At 45.2% G+C, this 21,924-nt stretch overlaps 1 protein-coding gene across 1 annotated transcript; it reads right to left on the reverse strand.

Annotated features, from left to right (window-relative positions):
• Positions 1-5,801: 5,801 nt before the first annotated feature.
• Positions 5,802-21,210, reverse strand: LOC144931723 (lysosomal-associated transmembrane protein 4A-like). Its single transcript, XM_078855937.1, has 7 exons — positions 20,974-21,210; positions 17,550-17,673; positions 16,037-16,110; positions 15,600-15,722; positions 13,856-13,951; positions 13,554-13,646; positions 5,802-7,573 (listed from the first exon to the last, which is right to left on the reverse strand). The coding sequence occupies exons 1-7, from the start codon at positions 21,073-21,075 to the stop codon at positions 7,493-7,495; spliced, it is 693 nt and encodes a 230-aa protein (XP_078712063.1). The 5' UTR covers positions 21,076-21,210; the 3' UTR covers positions 5,802-7,492.
• Between the last annotated feature and the right edge of the window lie 714 nt (positions 21,211-21,924).

Genomic DNA, 21,924 nt, shown 5'->3' on the forward strand with positions numbered 1-21,924 from the left:
GTACCCTACCCGATACCCGGCTACCCGGCTACCCGTACCCGGCCGGTTACGGGTACGGGTAGCCGTTTGCGACCCTGGTGCGGCCGGGTACGGGTACGGGTTGGCCGTGAGTCACTGGTGAGTAACCGTTAGTCACTCATTTCTGGTAGGGTACGGGTAACCTGGAATCAAAACCCGTTTGCGACCTGGTGCGGCCGGGTACGGGTAAGGAATCAAAACCCGTTTGCGACCTCTGGGGTGCGGTGATGATCGTCTCCGCAAACCGCGGGTCTGGCAGCATGCTGACTGTCCCGACCCGGTACGGAGTTATCCACGAAGGCTGAGAAGGCCAGAAATAAAGAGAAAGTACCTCCAACTCGTGTCTCGAGTTTAGAACACAACACAGGTAAGCTCTGTAGCTCCTTTTCAGAAGCGACCTGGCCACATATGATAGACCTGCGAACTGACTTGTGTGGAAATGTATAGCAGCCAATTAGTCGAAACGCATGTGGAGAATCGTACCTTTTCCTTTGATAGAAATTGAGGACAGAATTCTGGATTTACACGTTGGTGAAGTTATATTAAAACAACCCATGTGGTCTACACAGCGTGGGACGTCTTCCTCAAAGCAGTGGTCTAACAAAGGTCTGAAAGTTGTTTTGGTTGTCATTACCCATCATCGTCAGATATGATCTAATTGACTGCTGAAAGCCAAAGAAAACAAAGCAAAGCTAACGGGACAAAATCGAGAACGTTTTCTACAAACCTAGTAAACACGGAACGTTGGCCCAACGTTGGTCCAATGATTCCAATGGTTTACTGGGAAGATGGTGAACGCAGATCAATGTAGAGGATGTAGTCGATTTTATCCTCTAAGCAACGGAGTCATGTGCAGAGCAACATTATATATACAGTATATAAAAAGGCAACTATAGTTATGCCAGTTTAAAAACTTCCATCAGGAATCATCTTAAAAATGTCATTCAATCGGGCCTCATGGTGTAGGGTTCAGTCTACAATCTTAATTTGTAGCTTTCGTGACTGCAGGAATTACTCTTTGGTTCTTTCGGTCCAATGATTCCAATTTATTATTTTATCTTTATACGTGACTTTACCGAAATAACCAAAGAGTAATTCAGTCTACAACTCTAAATATCCACTCTTGTCATAATCAGAAGTTTATTTCCCAAGTAAAGCCCATTGAGCTAATCATCTCTTTTAAAACTAAACTATAAACTATTTTTTCCTTTTACCAGGGAAGGCCCACTGGCCACAAATAACAACTCAACGAAGTGGCTTATCAATGTGGACATATATCAGCGTGTTTCTAAGTGTGAAGGCAAAAACCGGATGACCCGGGGAAAACCCCACGCGACCACGGGGAAAACATGCAAACTCCAAATATATACCGCTGTCAGGGTTGCAATCGAACCCATGCGTATTAGGCAAGGTAGTTGACATTTCGCCACCGTGGTGCCCTGAAGTGTGAAAGTGCACGCTTCCCCTGGGCGTTAGCCTCGTCGCCTGTCACACTCAGAATTCTTGCGAATAAAAAAAAACACCACGCAACGCCAACTCGGGTTTTGGCCACTGTTCTTGAACCGTTACAAGCACCACCGCAATGCATCTCTGTCTTCCGTATTGTGAAACGAAATCAGCTGCTGCCCGCTCACACGGAGCCGGGGGCGGGGGTGGGGTATCTTGGTCGTGTGGCAGCCGAGGTCCATGACCCTTCACGTTTTGAAGGACTGCACACAGCCTGCGTGGGGCTCGTGGTGTCAATCTATTTTCATTGCCTCTTGATTTTTAGACACGTGGATTTGGGGCAGTGACGTACGTGACGTGTAACGCAAATATGTAATGTAATTTACATTTGTAAGTTGTAATTGTTATTTCAATGAAACACCTCAAAAGAATTGAGGTTAGTTACACGAGACACAATTACTTGGTCATTTGTATCTACATTACATTCATATGCCAGTAATTTGAATGTGTGTTTTAATGCCATCTCTTTGTTTTAAAATAAAAGTCAAGGAATGTGCCCCAATTTTTCACATCTGGCTTTGAGGGCAGCAGCAGCACGACTCGCAATGCATGGCACGTGTCTAGATCGAGTACCAACCACTCCTACAAGAGGGGCCGTTACATCCAGTGGCGTAGCTATCCAGGGTGCAGGCGGTGCGACTGCACCGGGGTCCATGGGCTGGTGGCGTGGGGGTTCAAGCACCAGACAACAAAGGGAGGGAGCGGGGAATTTGACAGGGCCTTCCGTTTCATTCCTTGCCACCAGGGCCCACGTCAACCCGCACCGACACGCCACAAGTCACTTTGCTGCACTTGTGTAGTAATACAGCGCCGACTGCTGTACAGCAGCGGCAACTGCAAGTGGACACTTGGCCACATGAATTGTCGAAAGCTCGCTGCTGACAGGTCACGGGACAGACCCAGCAGGTGCCATGGGTTGGCCGGTTGAGATGACTGGCAAATGCACCAACAGCTGTACCCCCTACTGTGTCAAATTGCTGTAATTTATACGTCCGACGTTCCGCTCGTTGTTGTGAGCGTCCCGTTGTTGTGAGCGTCCCCTGCAGGCATTGCAGGGCTGCGCCCAGCTGGAGCACTCGGAGGGCGCTCCACAAGACGCGAGAGCTGGCGGTCGGCATCGTGTCCCCCCCCCAACCCCACTTGGGTGAGAAAAATACGTGCTCCTGTTTGGGAAAGCGGACATTCGGTCCCGGTTATAGTCCGTGGATGCAGGCGGTCTCGTCACTCCATCTGTGAAGGCATCGCAGCCACATCCCCGGGGCCGTGTTTCGTGTTCTAAAGGCAAGTTGACGATCGTCTACACGCTTTGCAAGTCACTAACGGGTTTGTGTGTGTCTGTGTGGCCCGATTGAGCGGATCGGAGAGGGCTCCTTCCGCTGCCTTCCTCCGCTGCTGTGCCCACAGTCTGAAATTTCCTTCCTCTGACTGTCCGCACTGCTGAGGCTCTCATCGTGTTTAGGTCCAGGCGTGAGACCTTTAACGTATTCTGTTGCAAGTCTACCATATCGTCGTATCGACTGACCCTTTGGCCTGCATGATTCTTACTCTCTGTCCCTGCCTAAAGTTGGGTGTTTTTAACCCCTCTCTTCTTCAAACGCCCGAGAAGTGCACGTCTTCTCTACAACCTCAAAGCGTCTTGAGATGCGGTCCGCATTTGGTGGACGGTGTTTTTAACTTCACCCCGTCGCGTCTACGTCGCTGTCCACACAGGCGTGGGTGCTGAAATACAACAAATAATACGTGTCCCCCACAACGTGAACTCGCGTGTGTTGTTGTTGTAGTTTGTGTGTACACGACTATGAACGCGCGGACCCTTACAGCTCTGGGTAAGGCAAGAGAGCGAGAGAGAGCGAGACAAAGAGACGCACTCCGACGGTCGATTGGCTCCAGGCGATGCTCGTTTCCGAAGGAGTTCAGAGACGCCCGCTGCTCGCTCTGTGAAATCCAAGGCGACCGACCTGCACGGCTGAGCTCGGCGCTGCCAACTGTGGCGCAGTGAAGGGATTCCTTTAATCCTCCTCCAACCCAGCCGCCCAACATCATCCCTCGCTCGCCCAATCCACGCGTATCGAATTGTATAGCAAACTCGACCTGCGTGCAGTCTTGCCTTGCCGTACTCGCTGTCGTCCTACTTGTCGTAAGGCTCATTGCAACTATGAACTAAACTATTTTTTATTTCACTAGGTAAGGCCCACTGAGCTACTATATAGATTTCGATTTAAAGCTTTCGTGACTGCAGGGATTCATCTTCTTGGTTCTTTCGGTAAAGTCACGTAGAAGGGAAGTAATAAAATAATAAAAATATTATTATATTATATTATTTTGTTTTATTTTTATTATTTTCTTACTTCCCTTCTACGTGACTTTACCGAAAGAACCAAGAAGATACTATATAGATATTTTTCAGAAGCGACTTGGCCACAAACGGTATCCCGACGAAGTGGCTGATCATCATCATCCAGAACATTTTATTGGCAAGCCAAATACTCTAAACGCACGTTTCTAAATGTAGAGAGAAAAACCCGGAGGACTCGGAGAAAAATACACGAGACCACGGGAAGAACGTGCAAACTCCAAACATCCAGCACGCGTCAGGGTCTGGATCTAACCCACGACTTCTTTTATACCAATCATTTAATCGTTAAGAGCATTGTTTTGCTTGGCGAAGCATACCTTCAGGGGCTTGGCAACCGATTAAAGTGTGCAATACAAACCTGTTTAGAGTCTTAACAGAAAATAACACGAAATTCCACGAGACTTCATGGCACCCGTCACGATGAACCCCGATACAAATTTAAGAAACCACACGACTCCGGACACAAAATAAAGTGTGGGCCAAAGAGCCGTGTGTTGGGCCAATGTAAATAAATAAAGCTTCCCAGCACACTTCACCAGTGACTTGCGTACACATATATATCTTTAAACTAATCTCAACAGATCCGTTTAAAACTTAAGCCAACGACCTAGAGCCAAATTGAATTCCAAGCCAAAGCCAACATGAGTATCGTATGATATCAGAACTGATCCCGCAACCCTTCACCGACCAATGTGCATGGGGATGTAAGGTCACCCTCACCCGCCATACTCAACATGTTGGAAGGCCTTTATCCATTGTTGAATAAAAAAAAAATTAGCCCACCCCACTCCCAATACGTTCCATTCATTGGCTACCACATTCTGATAAGCTCCCCCCCCCCCCTCCTTAACTTGTATTTAAGAACTTGCATCTTGGAATCCCTGCCTCACTTGATGCAGCAAATCTGGCTGACGGTCCCACCTGATGACGGCGACTTGTGTTGCCTCCGAAACGTCGTGATTTTTTTATTATTTTATTTCTATAGAATTACTTTTATTAACTTTAATTTCATTTTTTACCTACGTGACTTTACCGAAAAAACTAAGAGTATGAATCCTTGCAGTCACGAAAGCTTCAAATCTAGAATTTAAAAAATGGCTGGATTGTTTTTGTTGTGATTGTATATGTAGTCATTATCAACCCACTGCTGGATAAGGGATTTTCCCATGTCGTGCATGTTGTGGGGATTATTTGGCCATAATTGGCAACGCTGATCATCAGTGCACAGTAAAGGTGGAGCATAGACGATTGAGCATAGCACTTCAGTACTTCTAGATTTGAAGCTTTCGTGACTGCAAGGAATCATCTTCTTAGGTTTTTTCGGTAAAGTCACGTAGAAAGTAAAATAAAATAAAAACAAAAACATCAGGTGGGACCGATGACGGAGACTTGTGTTGCCTCCGAAACGTCGTGATTTTTGTTTTTATTTTATTTTACTTTCTACGTGACTTTACCGAAAAAACCTAAGAAGAACACTTCAGTACTGTACAACAATGCATATCGCTGTACTGACCTCTACTGCCCACACCATACCCACAGCCTATAACATCCATGAAATATTCCAGACAACTATTGAACATTTACAGATCTTATACTGGTAGGAACCTCCTGGTTACACCAGCCCACAGGGGATTATTGTGTCCGTCGTGCAAGGAGGGGCTGGGTGGGGAGGGTGGGGCTGGGTGGGGGGTGGGAGGGGTTGGGCTGGGTGGGGAGGGGCTGGTCACCCCGTGGTGCCCTTATAAAACTCAACGTTTAACCTACTCACGCCGGCTTGTGCCCGCGCTCAGTCGGGCATATTTGCAGAATAAACCACGCCGCCGTTGACCCTGGCCATTGACCGAGCAACCCAACGTTCCTACCAGCTCCCTCCGCAGGAATGTGTTATAATGAACCATGAAAAACCACACATGAGTTGGACAATCATACAAATTATATTTATTATAGTGACTTAGATTCCTGAAAATGCTAACAAAAAATAACACATTTAATTTACCGTCATGTGCAGTCTCTATATGCATATCAGTAATCGCAGTTTATAAACAATAGCGGTGGTGTTTTCAAAACTGGGCATTAAATTAAAAGATATCCTTTGCGTATGGCAAAGCATGCAACAAAACATTGCAATTCCACACGGCCACAAGGAAAATATTGCAACGATCCGTCCCAAGTTTTTAAACTAGCGATGACTGCAATTGAATAGAACAACCCCTTCTTGAGATCGACTGTAAAGAAAATGTGCATGGAATGGATACAGCATCGGCTACGTTACACACTATAAAGATATGGATCATTAACGGGGGCGAGGGATGGAAACACATTGAAACATCACAATACAGCCAAATCACGTTATGGTGCCAGCAGTGCGCCTACCTTGAACGAAAGACGAAAATTAGTTTAAGCTTCTTCGATGTATGGTAAAACATACTTATACTGTTAAGTCCTGCGAACACGATACAAATATCCTAGGAAAATAGACATCTGAAGGAGTGGACATGGCTAATTAGGAGAAACTAACTCGCCATGGCTCTCAGTCCTTGAAGACAGCAGTTATTTAAATATATTTACTGGATGTAGATCTCTTCATTTTTATAAATCTTCCTTCATCGCTTACCACGAGATATACTTTTCTCTAAAGTCACATTCCTTGCATGAGTAACCTGTGAAACGTGGAACATTTTAACTTGTAAATAAAGGTATGGAGCACACAATATGATAACCGTTTTGAAGTCACACACTACTAGAAGCAAACAAAAATCACGTATTAAAATTAAGATTACAATCGATATATTGTGTACCCCTGGGGCCAGACTACAAAAATCGTCAATTCAAACTTAATTTAAAGAGTAACTTAACAACAATGCACACACAGCAAAAAAAGCGAACGAAAACTCCGTTAAATAATCTGCACTTTGAAAATATGAGTCACGCACACACATTTTAACCAAATAACACAGCAATTAAGATTACCTACGGCATGTAAAGCAGCAAAAAAAATAATCTACGAGGAATGTGGTGATTGTCTTCCAATAGGGATTGCGAACATGAGGCAAAAGGTTCCAGAAATGCCATACGCAGGGTGTCTCCTACACTTCAAGTTTCAGGGATTCCGATTTAAATCTTTCTTGGTTCTTTCGTTAAAGTCATGCAGAAGGGAAATAATAAAATAATAAAAACAAAACATAATAAAATACAATTCTCACGACGTTTCGGCCACAACGCAAGCAGCCGTCCTCAGGTGTGGCCGAAACGTCGTGAGAATTATTTTATTATCTTTTATTTTTATGATTATATTATTATTTCCCTTCTACATGACTTTACCGAAAGAACCAAGAAGATTTCAGGGATTCGTTACACCACTTGAACCTTGGGGCAACCGTAACGCAATTCTTACACAACATCCTGCAAGCACACACGGCAGTCCACCTCCAGATATTTCCGATGTCATGAATTCTGTTTTGCCTCAGAGGACACTCCCAAATAACCTTTTGCCTGAGGTTCGCAACTTCCGTGCCAGGACACGGAAGGGAAATCGATGGGCACTTTGCTAGAGTTGCTGGGGCTTGCTGGCTCACTGCAACGGCAGCAGGCCGCGGGACCGGTCCCTGCTACTTAAGCCGGAGTGTACGGAGGAGGGTCGTCGTCCTTGGGTGGAATCTTCATCACAACCATCTCGTACGGAGGCAGAAGATACTGTGAACACGTACACACGCGCACGGCATAAATCATTATCATCATCATCAGCCATGTTCAATCCGCTGCTTGATGAGGGCTTTGCCATGCCGCTTTAACAAGCCGAGCACATGCACACAAGCCGATTCATCGCTCCATCTCCATAGTGGACACACTCCTGGATGTGTTCAAAATGGTGTACAATGTAAAACGAGCATAATAAAAATCTAAGAGTCTATTCAACTTAAAATAAAACTTGTATAACTGAACTTTAAGCAAAAAACACATATCCTTCCAAACACTAAACACCGACCGACCAACGTACATGCCCCTTGCCCCAGTCTACTGTTTGATGCGGGCCTCCCCACGCCAAGGTTGTTGGGGTTACTCGACCGTACAACACCATATTGTTTAGTGCGGGTTGGTGAAGGCAGGGGGAGCAGAGACGTTGGAGCGTAGAAGCGCAGTACAGCAATGGATGTATTTTCTGCACTGCCGTCTGCTGCTGCGCCCCACACGACCGCAAGGTTGTCATGACACAAACTGGTCATGCGTGGTGGTCAGTTTCCGACATGTGACGAGACCAGATGCATTCTGGTTTGAATCGGTCACAATTCACCTCTTATTGTCTAACCACTTTCAACAAGGAAACTGTACAAAGTTCACACGGGCGACATAGACCGATTGTGCATTCACGTTTCGCTTAGAATGCATTCAACTGCATTCACTTCCGTGCACGAAGCTTTAATTTTCACGTGCGCAGTAAAGTGCGGCAGTATTACAGCACAAACGTAAGACTTAATAAACATTTCCCCTAGATAGCATTATTTTTGTTGCTCAAGCTTAAGGAGATGCCTCATACTTTTTGCATTGTATAGCAAATAAAAATAATAACACAAAGACCTTCTTGTTTCCGCGAGTGTCCGTCATCCCCCCGCGAGTCTAATAGCTCGCCGTTGCTTTGCAATATCCGTGGTATGGAGCAGGCGTTGATATATGTAACATGTGATGATAAACGAAGAAAACAAAGTTGAGAATGTGAAAAATTCCTGAACATTAACAGCACTAAAGAGCACTACAATGCAAAGAAAACCTTGTGCCACTCTTCAGCAAACCCGCACACAAAAGCACAAGATGTATAAAAATTATATAAAACACTTTCCAGTGGAGGGAGCTGGTAGGAACGTTGGGTTGCTCGGTCAATGGCCAGAGTCAACGGCGGCGTAGTGTATTCTGCAAATATGCCCGACTGTGAGGAGGGCGGGCACAAGCCGGCGTGAGTAGGTTAAACGTTGAGTTTTATAAGGGCACCACGGGGTGACCAGCCCCTCCCCACCCAGCCCCAACCCCCCATCCAGCCCCACCCTCCCCACCCAGCCCCTCCTCACCCTCCCCACCCAGCCCCTCCCCACCCTCCCCTCTCCACCCTGCCCCACCCCTCCCATTTGTGGATGCACGACAGACGGACGGACACAATAATCCCCTGTGGGCTGGTGGAACCAGGAAGTTCCTACCAGTAAAAGAAACATGTCCAAGCTTCTCAACAGCAGGTAAAGGACAAAGGGCTCGCCAGCCCGCCCCACGCACAGCAGCAGAGTAGCGAAGGTCAGCGTCGCGTGACAACTGCAGCGAGGAGAGGCTCAAGGTGCGTCCACGTAAAATTATCGTCACGGCTCAAGTGAACACAGCACGTAGGCGGTTACCAGAGCGTCCTTGCTAGGCTGAGTAAGGCGATGCAGTGCCGAGATACAACTCCACCCACCCCCCCACCTTGCATAGTCGCTGACTCTTTTTACACGCTTTCTTTTAACTCACTCTGTCTGTTGTTGTCATATCCTCAAAGCTTGCAACTCAATTTTAACCCACTTCCCAATGTGGTATCGACTGAAAACTTGGTATACTTCAGTGATACTGATGACAATACTATATTCTATCATCAAACATTATTTTTTTATATGTTATGTTTCGGCTTGGGTCTCGTTGTCAACGGTCAACTGACGTTGGCTGTAATTGGCCACGGCCCCTTACGTTATGGCAAGCTTCGGGGCCACTTCCTGGAGTCGTGCAGTTCTGCCATTACTAGTAGGGTACATTTCATAAAAGCGTGTTTAATTTTTTTTTTACTTATTAAAATACCTGCAGAAAGTCAGTATTGTTCGGAGGCTGGTAAAGAAGCCTGCTCCTGATCATGTTAACAACGCTCTCACATATAACCCTCACGACACACAGCGATAAATCAACAGTTAATAGCGTTGGGCCTGAAATACAGCAGAACCCCTCTTAACGACAGTAATTGGTTCCACGAAACCGTTCGTTAAGTGATTTACTCGTTAAGCGAGTTTAGGAAATACACGTCAAAGGCTTAATTCGGTCCGATAACCATCGCGAGTCATCAATTTTTCACCCAAAAGACGTACGTTATAATATTTAAACAATGGATATGAATACATAAAGATACTAACAACATTATAAACACATAATATTAAAAGAAACACGGTTAATCAATGCATTCATTAATATTTGCTGGACCTACAACAGCCCGTCGTTAACAGGGGGTGGTCGTTAAGAGGGGTTCTACTGTATATGGTAGTGCACACAGTTGTATTGCCTTAATATATATTAACGATATTTCTTTACACCTTCTAAACTTGTCATTTACAAAAAAACTAAAACATTTCCAAAAAAAGGGGGGTTTTCACAGTTCATTAAAACTTTAAATAAATAAAAAATGCTGACTTGCACGTGAAAAGTAAAGCCAGATAAGCCAGCAGCTGCTTGCAAATGTAGCTTGCCCCCAAGCATATCAGCTGCCCACACACTCGCCGTAGAAAACAGGCAAGAGTTGTGTAGCACAGAGCACAGACTCTGATTCGGCATCACTAACACCAGCTCAAGTATGGGGGGGGGGGCGTGAAACGTGAGAATTCCCCTCCGAACTCCACTGCCTGGTCACACGGATTACCCATTGGCAACTCGCCTCTACCGAAGACAAGGCTTCTCTTATTCTCGTACCATGAAGCCCCCCCCCCCCCCCCTATTACGTTCCGTCTTTATAGAGAGCGTGGTTTTAACTGTGCTTGGTTTCAGATTCAGCGAGCTTACAAACTCAAAAGGAAATGATGGCCCCAGTGGCTTTTTTTCTGTGTACCCTGTGCGGGTCCCTTCCCACACAAGCGTTGCATTCAGGTTTTCCGAATTAACCGTGGCAAATCAGGTGTCAAGCCAAAACCAAGAAATGTTGACTCACAAATGATACCGCTTTGCGAGCAGGCTCCCGAGACCGACACCTAACCGAATATAATATTCGACACAACATACCAGAGGTGTGGACTCGAGTCATGTGACTTGGACTCGAGTCAGACTCGAGTCATGAATTTGATGACTTGCGACTCGACTTGGACTTGCATAACAATGACTTTGTCCCACCTATGAGATGTGGACTCGAGTCATGTGACTTGGACTCGAGTCAGACTCGAGTCATGAATTTGATGACTTGCGACTCGACTTGGACTTGCATAACAATGACTTTGTCCCACCTCTGCAACATACCGATGTGGAGTGTATAATATATACACATTCCTGTAATCATGTGTGTCATTGTATATAAACATCTGCAATTCCTTTCAAAATAACTGTCACGTTTATTCCGTGGGCTTGGGAGCCGGCATGATACAAACAAAAATCTATTTGAGTCGTCTAGATCGCCACATAAAAATGTCGATATGCATTATTACTTCACCAACAGGTGCAAAATGCCTCACTTCTCAACAGCCTAACAATAATTTTATCCAAAACCCACTATTTATTGTCACAACTTATCACAATACAAACGGTTTGCTGCTGCTGCTGCTGCTGATGATCAATTTGCTGCAAAAATGCATTGAAATTTACATAGGTCTCTCCTTGAAAGAGACTTCTCATTATCCTACTAAAATAATAAGGCCACACATTTCAACTGTATTGAGTTGGTGGTCTAAACCGAAACTTTTGTGCATTATGCATGCAGTCTCCGTGACGCTACTTGACGTGCAAGGCATGATGGGGAGGACCAATCCAACATTCACAATTGTGCCTTTTCGCTGGCAAGAACACACCTTTGCATGCCTACTTCTCAAAAAACCTCTACCAACAAGCATCGGTTTATCAGCTGCTGCAAATAATACGGAGCACTGGGCCTCCACAGCACGTACGATGGCTGGTGTGTATGTGCACCATGGGATGCTGCACGAGGTACAAGTGTTGTAAGATTAATATGCGAGTGTGTGCATTAATGTGAGTGTATGTGCTTACCTTTGATGATAGGAAACTCATGAACATTAAAAGATGTACATTTTATACGCCCATCATGTTTTTAATACAAATTTTCCAACTAATACATTTTGTCACTTCAAAAAAAAGGAAATGAATCATGACTATATTATATATTTGCACAGGGAGTGTTCTAAGCGATAACGCACATGGTAAACAGGCTTGCAATGATGTTTTTTTCTTTTCACTGTAGTCAAATTCATTTCCATCGGACTTCGCTCCAAAACCAATGATTGTTCTCTTGCCACGATTGTTAATACGGGCATCCAAACTTATTGAACATGCTTTTGTTCACGAATTAAATTAGCTTTGCATCAGAGACTACAGAGGCCTGTTAATTAGCCCATGACAAAATGTAATTACATGCTTGCGTCACACTGCTGGATGAAGACCCCCCACGCTATATCATCATGGCGATTGTTTGACCGCGCTTCACCGCGCTCATCAGTGCTGATTAATGAAAGGAGTTGGGGAGGGGGGGGGTTGGCGAAGTCCGCTTTGGATATCACTCGTCAACTACTCCGATTAACACGGCTGGCTAGGTACGGTCCGAAAGAAGTTCCGCATTTAGAAACATGCATTTAGACTATTTAGATTATTTTGCTGCTAAAAATGTTCAAGTGATTAGCCAATTTGTTGAGCTATCATCTGTGGCCAGGCCGCCTTTGAACAATAAGTCAATACACCTCAGTGGGCTTTGTCTGGTTGGATGGGGATGGTTTTGTTAAATTTTTACGTGTTTGTGTGATTGTTTACCTTTCTCGTACTTTACACTATCATGTTTTTGTATTGTTTGTTTTTGTAACGTTCATCGGATTCCTCCAGTATAAATAAATATTCTGATTCTGACACGCATGCATACTGTTAGCCGAGTCCAGGGGTCGAATACAGGTGACAGAGTGCAGTGGGCTATCCAATGCACCACCACTCCCTCCAAGAGATATGAAGATTGGAACTAGATATCACAAATTGCTACACTGGCGTTTCACAGACTCGATCAGCAGATGGCCGAACCATTACGTTCACACACCACAAATGACTTCACCATTGGAATAGAAATCCCAATTTGGGAGCAGCTAAACCATGAACGAAATAAGAAAAAAACATACTTATAAAACAAATGATATGCTGTTATACAACAAACACAATAAGTTTATTTTCCCAATACTCTGCTTTGTTTTAGTGGACTCTCGTCAATATCAATACATTGCACCAGATGTGCTTCTGTCTGGTAATTCCAAAGCATTAATGGGTGAAGGTCAGAGCCAGAGGCTAATCACAGAAACTGTTCTAATACTTAAATCCCCCAGTTTGGATGGCGAAGTGCAACAAGAAGGGATTAACTCAATTTCTGGCCAGTACTCTCCGCCAATGGATGATTATTTCGGTTACAGTAAAACCTTGGATTGCGAGCATAATTCGTTCCGGAAACGTGTTTGTAATCCAAAGCACTCGTATACCAAAGCACTCGTATATCAGTTGTGATCACGTGACGCTCGGCAGACAAAGCGTATACACGTACTACTCGTATTGCAAGACCTCGCTCGTTTATCAAATTAATATTTATTAAAAAATTTTGCTCATCTTGCAAAACACTCGCAGACAAAGTTACTCGCAATCCAAGGTTTTACTGTACAAATTACTTACCAATGACGGGAGTCCGGGTACACTAAAGTGAATGGGTAAACCGTACCTCGTTGTTCTGATCCGTGAAGACGGTCATGTCTGGGATGTTCCTGTTCACAATGTACTTGTAGCAGTTCCACACGCAGCAGATCATGTAAGCCTGCAATGACAAACCACAGCAAAATTAGCACCTACTCGAGGTCGTCGCATGTGCGTGGAATATTAATTGTTCGGCAGTCGTCGGGAATTAGGAAAAAAGTGGAAATTTTGAAACCACACGAAACACTGAACCCCACCCCCCGCCCCACTAGTTTACATTAATGCCACGCAATGCAGTGAGCACCCACACAAGCTGTGTGTTTGACCAACCTTGAACGACAAGACAAATGCGAAGAGCAGCACAAAGATGAGCACCACCCAAGTGGAATCCATGCTCTCAATGTCCTCCTTGTACGTGAAGTTCGGCTGAAGTACACGATAACAAAACAACATGAAAAATCGGGTCGGTTAACCACAGATTCGCACGGACGGTTTAAGTCACTGACATTTTTCACTGTCCTGTGAAAGCCACGAGTGGTAGAAAAAAAAAGCTTTCCATTGTTGTGAATAAACGTTCCATGGAAGAGAAACACTGTCAGTTATCAATGCATTTCATTGTCCGTCACTTTCCGACACACGCTACCCTGGGACAAACCTTACTACCTAGCCTTTTGCCTGTCCGAGGATGAAAGCTGTAATATTTACGAAAAAAAATTGAGCAGAGAACAATTGTTTCTTGTGTAAATTTAATGGCAGTGAATGTTGCACGAAAGTACGTCATCAAAGACCTCGCTGCATTTCACTGTAGCACTGTATTAATGGCAGTGATTCTTGCATAAAACACCTCACTTCATGTCACTGTCGCACTGTATATAACGGACCCTCAATTTGTTCAAATTCACAGCTCTGATACTTTATTCTCTTCTGCATTCGGTCGCTGGGATTGAAATTAATATGAAATCGATACAATATATGGAAAAATCACTGAGAAATGTCTATTTTACCATAATGTAGAAGCATACATTAGACTTACCTTTTGTCGCAAGTGCTAAAGAAATAAATAAAGACTCCAAATCCACTTTGTTGCTGCGTAGAATTATTTATTAGATTCACTTTCAATAAAGAAACGTGAAACTTAAAGCGAATTTGCGGATAAAAACATTTCTTTCCGCTCGACCTTCTTCTGCGCGAGTGTAAAATTCCACCCGCTCATGAATATTAATGACGGGGGGGGGGTGGCATGTGGAGTAATGTCACGCGTGTGACACAAAAATTGGCTGCATCGAGTGGTGGCAGGTTTAACGACACATCTCATCTATATTGACGCGATGTAACCCAAAAAAAACCTTCGTTATGGATGATATAGGGAAATAAAACACAAACTCCAAAAGAAAGTATAATATTACTGCAGAGCAAGAACTACCTTTACTTATGTTTATCTCAGCTACAATACCATTGTGAGTATTAAAACACTCACAATTTTTAGTCGGACCTACTGAAACTCCATCACTACATTATGGAGATTTTTTTCAGTTTTCGTAGTGATACTTTTTATATATAGAACATTTTACAGCCCTATGTTGTGAAGGGGGTGCCCCATGAATGATTCAAATATCACTCACCACTGCTTGGTAGCCATGGCTGGAAATAAAACAGAGTTCGCTGGATGCAAAGCGTAGTACACTCACAACTAAACCATCGCTATAACATTTGAGTGCCATCCACGTGAAAACCCTTATCCTTACACTGGTGAGTTTCCAGTAGAACGGCTGATGTATGCATGTTGAACTACTTTTGCACGGTACGTAGCCAATCGCGCTACTCGGAGGTATGGGGGAAGGACAACAAACTAAACACAAAAAGCAGTTGTAAAGAAACGAGTTTTTCAATCTAGATTATTTTAAAGTGCACAGCTCCAGTGCCTTACTAATATCGCAAGGAAGAGCGTTCCAGACGGCCGCAGAAGCACATCTGAAACTGTGTGATGCAGCGACCGTCTTTGTTCGATGGCCAGCCAAAAGCCGCTGCTGCGAGGGTGACCGGAGTTTGCGTGATGTAATGTTCAATCAATTACCAGCTGGTCCACGTAGTCCTTGAACTTGGGCAGGTAGGTGAGAAATCCCACAGCCACAAGGCAGGTGAGAGCAAAATCGAAAAGCTGGTAGCAGAAGAATGGGATGAGAAGGCCACTGCGATGCTGGGAACAGAAAGAAAAGATGTGGCCATGGTCACTCCACTGCTTCACACCAGAGCGGGCTCTTACAACATCCTACATCAACAAACACCACTTTATATCATTTCCATAACCAGTATCTTTGATTCAGGCAAAATCTACTAAAAACAAAATATGACTTAAAAGTTTAAAGCATGTACGCACAGGTTGCATTGGTCGATTACATTTATGTACGATTTATTCAGTGGCTTATTTTTAAGTTTTACCGTGTCTACAAAAAACCATTGCATGCACTCATTGACAAATACATCAGATATGTAATTAACACATGGACGTACTTTGAACGACCCGTAGACCAGCATCCCACTCATTATCATCATCAGCAGAGATATCACCATAGCAATGGAGCTGTCTGTAAGCAAAAGCATAATTCATCAGGCAGAACACCATACCACAAAAATTATTTCACTCTCAAGACGATTCCTGTGACCACATTAGCTGGAATGCACACCTGACCTCATCCGATCTCAGAAGTCGAGAAGAGTTGAGCCTGGACAGTGCTTGCGTGGGTGACCACCATGCACATGCCAGGTTGGTAAAATCAACTGCAGGGCAGTGCTACATAAATACAGGACACCAAATCCATTGTTGTACTGTATTTATATGCTCTCACAGCTATGCTCCGATGGTAACTAACCACATGAACCAACGTTGTGAAGTATGGTCAAATGACCCACGTGGCATGGGAGGCCCTCATCCAATAGTTTTACACATATATAACATACGTTGCATGATATTGGATTGGGGTAGGAATTCAACTTGAATGCTTTGCTTAGTCATCCACCGAAATAGCTCATGATACACGATCTTAAAAAAAGAAACAAATACTGTAATTTATGTAAATCTTTACTTAAAACTTTCTTTACCGCATGAATTCATATTCTTTGGTTCTTTTGGTCAAGTCACGTAGAGAGGTTCAAAGAAAATAACAAAAAATACCAAAAAACTACGACATTCCGATCGCATCACATCCTGATGACGAACGCTTGTGTTGCGATCGAAACGTTGTAGTTTTTTGTTATTTTTTGTTATTTTCTTTGAACCTATCTACGTGACTTTACCGAAAGACCCAAAGAATATGAAATTTATGTATTCAAACAAATATAACATGTATAACCATTCCGTGATAAAGTCGCAGGATTTATTCTGCTGCATTCAAAAAAGATTAGTGCTAAATAGTCGGCAATAGAATATATTTGGAAATGCTCCTGATATCAGCTTAGGCTACTTAGCATGCATATGTACTGTACAGTAAATCCTAATCGTGTGCCGCGGTGGGGAGACGATAACTCCCTCGCCTGTTATACAGGCGGTTGTGGGTTCGATCCCGACCCCGACACCTGTATATTTGGAGTTTGCGTGTTCTCCCCATGGTCGTGTGGATTTCTATCGGGGTCCTCCGATTTTTCACCTCCACATTTCAAAAACGTGCGTTTAGAAAAACCTGCTATAAATTCCCACATGAATAAGCCACTTCGTTGAGCTGTCATTTGTGACCAGGTAGCTTCTGACAAAGAGCTACATAGCTCAGTGGGCGTTTACCTGGTACAATAAAAATAGAAGTAACAGAAGACGTAAAATGCAATGCGATCTGTACCGGCGGTAGGATCCCACTAATCTGGTTATAAAGTAAACAGGAACGGTCATGCATACAGAGTTTATTTTTAACTTGGCCGAGCTACTTAACATGGAATTCCTAAATTGCAGTCACACGACCGAAACCCATCTGCAAAAAGGGGCGAATGAAAACATGGAAATGACACCGACAGAGACCGCTGACACCAAGCTTACCGACGCCGTCGGACATGTTTGAGTAGTAGCTGTTGGGAAGGTCGTACTTGTGTGCGAACTCTGCTACCTCATCGGGGCTGATGGTGGCAGCCGCAAGAAATGACGCCATCACCAAATACATCAGCTGGAGAAAGAAAAAGGAACAAGATTTGGAAGACAGTCGGTGTTTCGAAAACTCAGGCCCCAGAACTTAGTTCCCCACAACAACAATAACAAAAACCCCACAACACATTTACATTATTGTGTTTCACGGTGGAACGGGTGGCGCAGTGGCTGGTACAATTATCAGCAAACTGATGAATACCGAGGCTGGAAACCACAGCAGTGGCGAGCGTCTCACCATCCCACCCGCTTGTCTTTACCAACCAGCTCTGACCAGCAGGGATTTTGATCAAAGTTAAACTCCCAGGACGGACACAGCAAGTCTGGCGGGAGACCTTCATCCAACAGTGGGTTGGCAAAAGGGCTGGCAATTGTAATTGTATATTTTTTCCAATCTGTTATCTCCACGGCAGATGTTTATACTTGCTAATTTGTTTTGGTCAACATAAATTGCACCATGTCACCACATATTTTTGTTGTTGTTACGTTTAAGCGGATATGTTTGTCAAAACACAAGACATGCTGACAGTGCAGGAAACATATTACATACTAAATTAAAGCCTGGAAATATACATACCAATAATGATACTTAATAATGTTTATTTTGTATGTGGTCCACAGCGTTCTGGAGACTTCACTAATATATAGTGGGATTCAAGGAGGGTACAGCACCAAGGCAAGTGGGGGTAAGGAGCGTGTTTAATAATTATGAAATGATATTTGTGCTTGCCACAAAGTGCAGTCAGAATGGCAATGGTGGGTGATGTGAATTTATTATAAAGCTGTATGAGCTGCAATGTTTTGTTTTTCTAATTTTTAAACCAAGTGTTGAGTGGATTTACCAAAAGTAATCATGTCGTCAGACTTAATTATTGTCACGTAACAGTCTTACCAATATATTGTAACCCAAGCTCAAGTTTGTATACAAACCAATTAAATTAACTTTCCTAATAACCTAAGTCGTACAAGTTTACAAGTGAAGATTAACATCCGTGTACACAAGAACGTCATCACGTAAACTACAAAACGCGTTGTGCCTCACCACCATGAAGCACACAAATTGTTTGTTTGTAACAGAACACAACCGCTGTACTTTGCTGCCTGTGAACGCTCATCAATCTAGAAACACCGGCTCCTCTCTACGACGGTATAGGATGATAGTCCATGCAATAAACACCGTCTGCGTCATGTGTATGTTAATGTACTGTGTGATGTACTTTGTGATGTACTGTGTGTTGTTCTGTGTGTTAATGGGGAGCGGTGGTGTAGCGATTAGCGCGCTGCCCTACGAACCCGGCATCCAGAGTTCGATTCCCTCTCACGGCCAACACCAGTGACGATTAATTATCTGAACCGGTCCTGGGCCTCCCCGAGGTCGACTCAGCCTCAAATGATCACCTGGTGCGGTGTGTATACATCGACAATAGGGAGACAAAGGCGGCCAGGTGTGGTGTTGGCCACCCATCCCTTCGTGTACCGCGCGGGCCTTCATAGGTGCTCGCTAACAGCGCTTTCCCCAACAGTCTGTTCAGGCTTTACGGGGGATCTTTATCTTTGTTGAACCTCTTTCACACCGTACGTAGCCCAGCCGTGCTAATCGTGGAACACATGCGCCTACGCGCACACCGCAATCTTAATTTGAATCGGCTTTATTAACGCGAATTGCTTGTCGCGTCACGTGGGAGAAAAGTGTTTAACAATAAATGTGTACTGTATTTGAATGGGGGGAGTAAATTGACAAACACGGAAAGACGGAGCGCTGTGGGTCCCGAGGACTGGAGATTGGGGAACCCTCGAGTGAAGTGGGTGTCTGAAGCTACCTCGAGTTTCACATTATGCCACGGTGGCGAGATGTTAACTACCTCGCCTGGTATACAGGTGGTCGTGGGTTCTACCACGACGCCTGCTGTATATTTGTAGTTTGCGTGTTTCTCTCTCTCGTCATCATCACGGTGACGAGATGTTAACTACCTCGCCTGGTATACAGGAGGTCGTGAGTTCGACCCTGACACCTGCTGTATATTTGGAATTTGCGTGTCTCTCTCTCATCATCACAGTAGCGAGATGTTAACTACCTAGCCTGGTATACAGGAGGTCGTGGGTTCGACCCTTACGCCTGCTGTATATTTGGAGTTTGCCTGTCTCTCTCCCCGTGGTTGTGTGGATTTTTTCTCAGGGTCCTCCGGGTTTTCCCTCCGCATTTAGAAAACACGCGTTTAGAGTATTTGGCTGCTATACATTTCCACTTCATCAGCCACTTCGTTGAGCTATCATTTGTGGCGAGGTCGATTTTTAAAAAGAGCTACATAGCTCAGTGGGCCTTACCTGGTAAAATACAAAATAGTTTAAATAGTTAGGTTTGTCAAGTCATTCTCTCCTTAAAAAGACCACACGAAACGGACAGCTGTTATCTTGAAGCTAAACCCCTAGGGCTTTGCAGATCTTCACCATTCAGAATAAAAAAAACTCTACAGAAGCTGATTGTAAATACTCCTAGTATAAGCACAGGTCTGATATAAGCAATACAGCGCACAACCTTACATTGCTAGTAGGCCAAGGGCAACTTCTGATATAAACATCACTCTCAATGGGTGTTCATATATCCAGCTACGATGCTTAATAAAACAAATCGACTGTAAGCCACGATGTTGACATTGCTACCGTGTGGTAATGGACTCTCAAAAGTTTAAGAGACGTCGTGGCAGCAATCACGAGCCCTTGATGACAATCACTCCACTGCTGGATGAAGGATCGCTCCCAAAGCTACCTCTTCACGAAGCTTCCCATCATCCACCTGGCGCCTTCAATGATCGATTTCATCGCTATTATCTCCTCGTTATCGGTAGAACAATTTTTAATTTTTAAACTAAACTTAAGCATCCACTTTTTCGTCATTAACGACGCTTTAAACCGGCGTCATAAACAACCCCGACACTCACGCAGCTTACAAAAACACGACGCGATTACAATTCCACAACACAGGTGGTTGTTGTTGTTGTTTTGGATGAGATCGCGTAAACGTGTGTGTCGTTAAACCCGCCACCACCCGACCCAGTCAATTAGTAGCCAATTAGTAAGGTTTGTCACGTAAAACAGAACATGCCAATTCGTTACTAGCACAGCACAGAGAGCAAATCCACGAAACATTTACAATCAATGATGGTGTTCTTTTTCAGTGGCATCTATTCGCTTAATCGCATTGAAGTGCGCAAGAGCGCGGCCTAACTCGACGTCGGTGAAGCCTACGGCCTTGCCTGATGCCCACCCCGGGCCTCACCCCCCCCATCCCCCCGCGAGCCGGCAACTGTGTCGGCGTCCTCACCGCGTAGGCGCCGCCGAGCAGCATCGCGCCCGTGCGGACGTGGAAACAGACGCAGCAGCTGGTGGAGTAGAACTGGTAACGGAAGGGCGACTTGAAAGACATGGCTGGACGACGTTTGAAGTTTAACTTACAGAGAATTGGAATTATTGATAACAACGGAGCGAAACGCGACTCGAACCCCTCCACTCCCCTCGCGGAGTGATACACAGGTAGAGCGGCGGCGAGCGGAACTAACACAGTGTTGACGTCACCGCACGAGATAAGCATTACGTCACCCCCCACCCTCAACCCCCCCCACCCTAAACCCCCCACTCTCAACCCCCCACCCTCAACCCCCACCGTCAACCCTTCCACCCGCAACCCCCCCACCCTCACCTCCTCCCGAACCCCCCCCCCACTCTCAACCTCCCCACCTTCAACCCCCCACCCTCAACCCCCCACCTTCAACCCCCCACCATCACCCTCAACCCCCACCCTCACCCCCCCACCCGCAACCCCCCACCCTCAACCCCCACTCTCAACCCCCACCCTCAACCCCCCCCCACCCTTACCCCCCACCCTCACCTCCTCCCGAACCTCAACCCCCCACTCTCAACCCCCCACCCTCAAACCCCCCACCCTTACCCCCCACCCTCCAAACCCTCACCCCTGCCACCCCCACCGCTCTTCACCCTCACCCCTCAACCTCACCCTCACCCCTCAACCTCACCCCCCACACCCCCCTCCACCGTCACCCCCACCCTTACCCCCCTCAACCTAATAAATGAACTTGAACCCCCCCCACCCTCACCAACCACCTCATCCCCACCCTCAACCTCACCCCCCACCCTCACCCCCCACCCTCACCACCCCCCAAACCCTCACCCCTGCCACCCCCACACCTCTTCATCCCAGAGGTCGCAAACGGGTTTTGATGCCTTACCCGTCCCCGGCCGCACCAGGGTCGCAAAC

The sequence above is a fragment of the Lampetra fluviatilis genome, chromosome 4, assembly GCF_964198595.1.
Source record: "Lampetra fluviatilis chromosome 4, kcLamFluv1.1, whole genome shotgun sequence".
NCBI classification, from domain to species: Eukaryota; Metazoa; Chordata; class Hyperoartia; order Petromyzontiformes; family Petromyzontidae; genus Lampetra; species Lampetra fluviatilis.